Source organism: Oncorhynchus gorbuscha, linkage group LG08 (genome assembly GCF_021184085.1).
Source record: "Oncorhynchus gorbuscha isolate QuinsamMale2020 ecotype Even-year linkage group LG08, OgorEven_v1.0, whole genome shotgun sequence".
In the NCBI taxonomy this organism is placed as follows: domain Eukaryota; kingdom Metazoa; phylum Chordata; class Actinopteri; order Salmoniformes; family Salmonidae; genus Oncorhynchus; species Oncorhynchus gorbuscha.
In genome coordinates this window covers 58,015,132-58,022,458 of record NC_060180.1, presented here as the reverse complement: position 1 = coordinate 58,022,458, position 7,327 = coordinate 58,015,132, and the positions used below count along the sequence as shown (strand labels likewise).

The 7,327-nt window shown below is 44.2% G+C and overlaps 1 protein-coding gene across 1 annotated transcript in view; it reads left to right on the top strand.

The window, feature by feature from the left end:
• LOC124041902 (receptor-type tyrosine-protein phosphatase N2-like) overlaps positions 1-7,327 on the top strand; it is a 162,683-nt gene that overhangs the window by 119,935 nt on the left and 35,421 nt on the right. Inside the window, exon 16 of the mRNA XM_046360034.1 lies at positions 1,741-1,947. Within this exon, the coding sequence (XP_046215990.1) occupies positions 1,741-1,947 (207 nt within the window). The remainder of the gene's footprint in view (positions 1-1,740; positions 1,948-7,327) is intronic.

The window sequence follows — 7,327 nt, the reverse complement described above, 5'->3', positions numbered from 1 at the left end:
TAACAACAAAACCTTTTGGAAGCAAGAAGCAGCCTATGACGCCTTAGGAACATCTAAACTCAGCAAAAAAAAAAATGTCCTCTCACCGTCAACTGCTTTTATTTTCAGAAGACTTAACATGTGTATATATTTGTATGAACACAAGACTCAACAACTGAGACATAAACTGAACAAGTTCCACAGACATGTGACTAAAAGAAATGGAATAATGTGTCCCTGAACGAATCGGGGGTCAAAATCAAAAGTAACAGTCAGTATCTGGTGTGGAACACCAGCTGCATTAAGTGCTGCAATGCATCTCCTCCTCATGGACAGCACCAGATTTGCCAGTCCTTGCTGTGAGATGTTACCCCACTCTTCCACCAAGGCACCTGCAAGTTTCCGGACATTTCTGGGGGGAATGGCCCTAGCCCTCACCCTCTGATCCAACAGGTCCCAGACGTGCTCAATGGGATTGAGATCCGGGCTCTTCACTGGCCATGGCAGAACATTGACATTCCTGTCTTGCAGGAAATCACTCACAGAATGAGCAGTATGGCTGGTGACATTGGCATGCTGGAGGGTCATGTCAGGGTGAGCCTACAGGAAGGGTACCGCATGAGGGGGGAGGATTTCTTCCCTGTAACGTACAGCGTTGAGATTGCCTGCAATGACAACAAGCTCAGTCCGATGATGCTGTGACACACCGCCCCAGACCATGACGGACCCTCCACCTCCAATTCGATCCCACTCCAGAGTACAGGCCTCGGTGTAACGCTCATTCCTTCGACGATAAACGCGAATCCGACCATCACCCGCGACTCGTCAGAGAAGAGCACTTTTTGCCAGTCCTGTCTGGCCCAGCAACGTTGTTGCCGGTGAAGACTGGTGAGGACCTGCCTTAGAAGAGGCATACAAGCCCTCAATCCAGTCTCTCTCAGCCTATTGCAGTCTGAGCACTGATGAAGGGATTGTGCGTTTCTGGTGTAACTCAGGCAGTTGTTGTTGCCATCCTGTACCTGTCCCGCAGGTGTGATGTTCAGATGTACCGATCCTGTGCAGGTGTTGTTACACGTGGTCTGCCACTGTGAGGACGATCAGCTGTCCGTCCTGTCTCCCTGTGTCTTAGGCGTCTCACAGGGACATTGCAATTTATTTAAGTTTTCATAACTGTGACCTTATTTGCCTACCGTCTATAAGGTGTTGGTGTCTTAACGACCGTTCCACAGGTGCATGATCATTAATTGTTTATGGTTCATTGAACAAGCATGGGAAACAGTGTTTAAACCCTTTACAATGAAGATATGTGAAGTTATTTGGATTTTTACGAATGATCTTTGAAAGACAGGGTCCTGAAAAGGGACTTTTCTTTTTTTGTTGAGTTTATATTTTAAACAGCCTATTAATAATCAATGTAATGTATACCATAAAAATACATTGTTTCTGTATAGGTAGGTCTTAAGAAACATTAGGATATGAAAAACATGTATTTCACAGAATACGGGAGTTTACTTTGTTACTTTTACTACTTTGTTACTTGGGGCGGCAGGTGGTTAGAGCGTTGGACGAGTAACCGAAAGGTTGCATGATCAAATCTCCGAGCTGTCGTTCTGCCTCTGAACAAGGCAGGTAACCCACTGTTCCTAGGCCGTCATTGAAAATAATAATTTGTTCTTAACTGACTTGCCAAGTTAAATAAAGATAAAATAATTTTTTTAAACTGTGCTTATGGTCTACCCGTGTCCCTCCTTCTGCTCCTAGGAGCTGTGTCGTCAGCGGATGTCGGTCAAGCCACCGGCGGAGCGCCCAGAGCCGATGCACAGTGTGTCGTCACGGCTCAACAGTGTGTCGTCCCAATTCAGCGACGGGGGGCCCATGGTCAGCCCCTCGGCACGAAGCTCCACCTCCTCCTGGTCTGAGGAACCCGTCCACTCCAACATGGACATCTCCACTGGACACATGATCCTGGTAAACATCTTTATTTCTGTCTGTCTGTCTGTCTGTCTGTCTGTCTGTCTGTCTGTCTGTCTGTCTGTCTGTCTGTCTGTCTGTCTGTCTGTCTGTCTGTCTGTCTGTCTGTCGTTGTGTCTCATCTCTCTCTATCCCGTCTGTCTGTCTGTCTGTCTGTCTGTCTGTCTGTCTGTCTGTCTGTCTGTCTGTCTGTCTGTCTGTCTGTCTGTCTGTCTGTCTGTCTGTCTGTCTGTCTGTCTGTCTGTCTGTCTGTCGTTGTGTCTCATCTCTCTCCATCCCGTCTGTCTGTCTGTCTGTCGTTGTGTCTCATCTCTCTCTATCCCGTCTGTCTGTTTGTCTGTCTGTCGTTGTCTCATCTCTCTCTATCCCGTCTGTCTGTCTGTCTGTCTGTCTGTCTGTCTGTCTGTCTGTCTGTCTGTCTGTCTGTCTGTCTGTCTGTCTGTCTGTCTGTCTGTCTGTCTCTCTGTCTCTCTCTGTCTCTCTGTCTCTCTGTCTCTCTGTCTCTCTGTCTCTCTGTCTGTCTGTCGTTGTGTCTCATCTCTCTCTATCCCGTCTGTCTTTCTTTTTATTTCTCTCTCTTGCACATAGTCTCTTTTTTCCTCTCCTCCTACTCCGTCTCTCTCTCTCTCTCTCTCCGGCACCATCTCTCTCTTTGTTTCTATTCATCTCATTATAGCCACATTTCCATGAGCAGGCTTGTTCCACATGTCTTATTTTCACACAGATTAAAATATCCATTGATTCTGAAAAACTCAGTCTACCATAATTGCAATACATAGCTATTCTTCACATAACTCTGTCCTCCTGCTCTGCGTCTACATGCATCATATGCTTCTCATAGTGATAGAAGGGCCCTGGGATGTGTTCAATTGGCATGAAGCTCTTAATTGCCCCTGAGATTTACGCTGGGAGTATATGAGACACACAGACATGCAAATGAACGCACACAACGGTTGACCCTCTGTCTGGCTGTGCTATTCTGACTGACTGGCAGTGAGTGGAGCAGCAGGGTAACATGAGAGAAAACTCTGTGAGCTTCAGTACCTTGGACAACTCCCTGGCAGAAGATAGTAACATGTGCTGCTACTCAACTGAGCCCATTATCAATGGATCGGCCAAAATGTTTGTCCCGTCCTCCCACGTACGGCAGTTTAAATATGAGAATGAACTGGGCCACGAGGCCGTCATTGGAGAGGTTCTGTTCAGTGTTCATGATACTGGGCCTTTGGTGGGTTGGTGCATATTGGAGCCAGCCAGGGCAGGGAAGCAAAGGCAAATTAATCAGGAGGTGTGAGCCACGCTCCCTGCCTTCCCACTGCGCCCCTGGCCCCGCCCCCCATCCTGAATGCACTGCTTCATTACATACTGCAAGAGACGGGGGCAGATCCAGGGGCACGCATCTCTCTTCTCCTGCAATTAATCCCCCCTCTCCTCTCTCTCTCCTCCTCCCCCTCTCCTCTCTCTCTCCTCCTCCCCTCTCCTCTCTCTCTCCTCCTCCCCCTCTCCTCTCTCTCTCCTCCTCCCCCTCTCCTCTCGCTCTCCTCCTCCCCCTCTCCTCTCTCTCTCTCCTCTCTCTCTCCTCTCTCTCTCCTCCTCCCCCTCTCCTCTCTCTCTCCTCCTCCCCCCCTCCTCTCTCTCTCTCTCCTCCCCCTCTCCTCTCTCTCTCCTCCTCCCCCTCTCCTCTCTCTCTCCTCCTCCCCTCTCCTCTATCTTCTCTCACCTTTCTCTCCTCTCCCACTCTTCTCTCAAATAAAAAAGAATGCCATCTTTTTGATAGAGAAGGGTTGATGTTTCCCTTTGTTTTTCCTGAAGCTTTCAGGTCAAGGGATACTTTTCTTTGTTCAGTACTGTGTGTGATAAGCTTTTACTTGATACGTTGTTAGTAGTTTGTATTTTAGTTTATGTTTTTTGTGGTCTGTATTTTAGTTGATACGTTGTTAGTGGTCTGTATTCATTCCAAACACCATAGCAATTCTTATGGACATCAACACTGAAGTCCATAATGCCCTCAAATGCCCTTTCTTAAAAGTGATTGTTCATCTAGACACAGTAAATGTTCTGAGTAGTTTCCTCAGACATATCATATGACCAGAGTCAGACCAGCACTATTCTGAAATGATATTGAGTTTTCACAAGCAGTACTGAAAGACAGTACCAACAGTACGAGCTGCATACTTACAGTACATTGTAGAGTGATTAAAACTGTGGGTGTCAGAAAAAAGCATAATTGCTTAGTAAGTTTTTTACACTCAAAATGAATTGCCTTCTGTAAAGCTGCAAATCCCACAACATCATGATCCCCGACTGATTTTAATTTGAGAAATGGCTTGCACCATCTTATCTATGTTAATGTATTACTTTTTCCCCTGTGACTCGTTCAGAATATGACTCCATTCAGAGACTTGGCTGTGCCTTAAACGGATTAACTTGCCCCATATATAAAGCACATTATCCTGTCTTTTGTTGTTGGCCCAGTAAGTGTTATAGATTATACTGCTTGGAGTCTATATAGATTAGGGGTTTGCGAAGCCGCCAAGTCGGAAGTTATTTTGAGTGTGAGGGTGTGTGCTGAGGTGTAATTTGGAGTGTTGATTTACACCACAATGTTGCAGGCACAATGTGTATATGAAGTAATATGTTGTTTAATCACTTTAAAACAGCACAGTGTCAGAGGAAAACTCTATCAGGAGCATTTATGTTGAAAAGCACAATATGTGTTCAGGAGCAGGTCTTAATCTTCCATGATACCCCCTATTCCATGGCTGTGTTCCAAATGGCACCCTGTTCCCTTTATAATGCACGCTCTTTGATGGGCTCTCGTCAAAAGTAGTATCATCTGGGACATATCCCATATAAACTTCATCCAGGATTTTTTTAACTTGCCTTATTAGAACCATGTGATACTGTAGCTACCTCACTGTACTGTGTAAGTTGCAGTTGTACGCTAGTTCCTTTTCCTGGCATCTCCATGTCTACGTCCAAAATGGCCCCCTATTCCCTATTTAGTGCACTCCATTTGATGGGCCCTGGTCAAAAGTAGTGCATTACAGTATAAAGGGAATAGGGTGCCATTTGTGAACCACTCCATCAGTGTAAAACCAAACCGCTTATACAGTATGTGCATATGTCCTTCTCCTACCCAGGTGCTCTATTCTAGTTCATTACGAGGCTCTAGCCCTGCCTCAACGTCATCGACAGCTCTGAGAAGCCCTGAGCCGAGCGCTAGTTCCTCATCGAGCGTTATTTCATTCTGATTTTATTGAGCACCTTTGGCAGCTGTAAACCCAGCAGTAAGGGGATTAGCCAGTGTTTGCCTGACACATGGTGATCTCAGCACCTCCTGATTGGATTGCAATAATCCCTTTACACAGTACAAAACCCCATTACTCTGGCATTAGCACAGAGGAGAGTGTGTCTCTCTGATGCCCTGGCAGGTAGGGCTGGTTGAGGAGGGGGGATGCAGAGGTAGAGGAGGGGGTATTTGGGAAGGATATAAGTACAGAATGAAGCTGCTATTCGATAAGGGGCTAAATCAAGGAAGGGCCATGAATTCGTGCCCTGCTAAAAAATGTAGCCCGTTTCCCAGACTGTGTTCAGTGTGTCAGCACATAATGTAATAAGTGTTGATATGATATGGAGACCGATGTGTACCGGGGTAGTGTGGGCAGGGATTAAAGTAGCATTGTTAAATGGAATGTGTGTGTGTGTGTGTGTGTGTGTGTGTGTGTGTGTGTGTGTGTGTGTGTGTGTGTGTGTGTGTGTGTGTGTGTGTGTGTGTGTGTGTGTGTGTGTGTGTGTGTGTGTGTGTGTGTGTGTGTGTGTGTGTGTGTGTGTGTGTGTGTGTGTGTGTGTGTGTGTCTCTGTATGCTGTATTCCACTATGCTTTTTCAATATCATAGTGGGTAAGAGTCAGACAAGGATACATCCAAAATGGTACCCTATTCCCTAGTGCACTACAGTGCTTTTGACCAGGGCCCATACGGCTCTGGTCAAAAGTAGTGCACTATACCCTGTTAAGAGAAAGTCTATTAAGCCCTTTTGAGTAATGAACATGAATCCAGATTATGTCCCAACTCATTTGTAACCTTATGTTATTAATAGAATTACATTAGGGTTGTGTCCAAAATGGCTGGCTATTACCTACCGTACACTGCTTTTGACCAGATCCCTATGGATCTGGGTAGTATGGTGGTAGTGTACTACATACGAAATAGGCTGTCATTTCTGACGCAGACATTGAGTCCGTTTTAGGAGACTATTTTATTTAATTAATATAAATTCTAATAGTTCACATAATTTAAGTTTGTGACAAAACAAGAAATGTAGAAAATCATTGTACCATCTAAAACGTTGTGAAATATCTTTCAATAACCAAAAATATTGTATTTTGAGCTGATTGAAACTGGTGTACAAAATCGAAAGCAAAAGGCGCAAAAACTAAATTTAAGATTGGGAAGCGTAGAAATAGCCCACATAGAACAGATCTACCATTTCTTAGATTTGTTTTCAATAAGAATGACAGATCTGTAACTCAAATTTCTATGTGGATTTGGTTGGGTCGCCCAAAAAGTGACATAATGCAGCTTTAAAGAGACATTTCTGGTGATTGTTTCCTAACCTGTTTGTGTATGGACCCTGGATAATCATTGATGTCCAACAACCATCTCAGTCCAACTGTCCTCTATCAACAGAGAGGAACAATAGCTAGTCTACCCGTTTGGCCCCCGTGCTAAAACATGCTACAGTAGGTTTCACATTTAGCTTTGACAATCTCATTAGCGGCAGTTAATCAAAGTCAGTGCTCCTGACTTAATGATGAATACATTATGAGAGGTAATGGGCTCGGTTGAATGGCTTATCATTGTGAGGGAACTATTCCTGTTCCTGACTACAGATGTAGTTTCTTCATTTGAGCCAGTTTGCTCCACCAGGAAAATAATCATGCAGCAACAGCCAATTTTAATTATTATGTGGATTATAATTAAAGATGCACTATGCAGAAATCTCTCCGCCATTTCCTGTTTGCTAAAATCGAATAGTTTGCCTAATTTCAGTTTGTGATTAAACAAGTAATATATTGTAGAGAATCGTTGTACCATCTAAACGGTCAAATATATTTTCAAAACCCGAAAGTAAAAAATGCAAAAACAAAAATTATGAATGCAAAACATAGAACAGATCTTCCACTTCTTAGATTTCCTTTCAATGAGAATAAAATATCTATAACACACATTTCTCTGTGGATTTGGTAGGGTTGCCCCAAAAGTTACATATTTCAGCTTTTTTAGACATTTCTGTAGTGGTTGATATATTTTTTTGTTCGGGCAAATCAAGTCAAATTTTAAAGTGGAAATGACTAACTTTTGAAGCCTTTTTT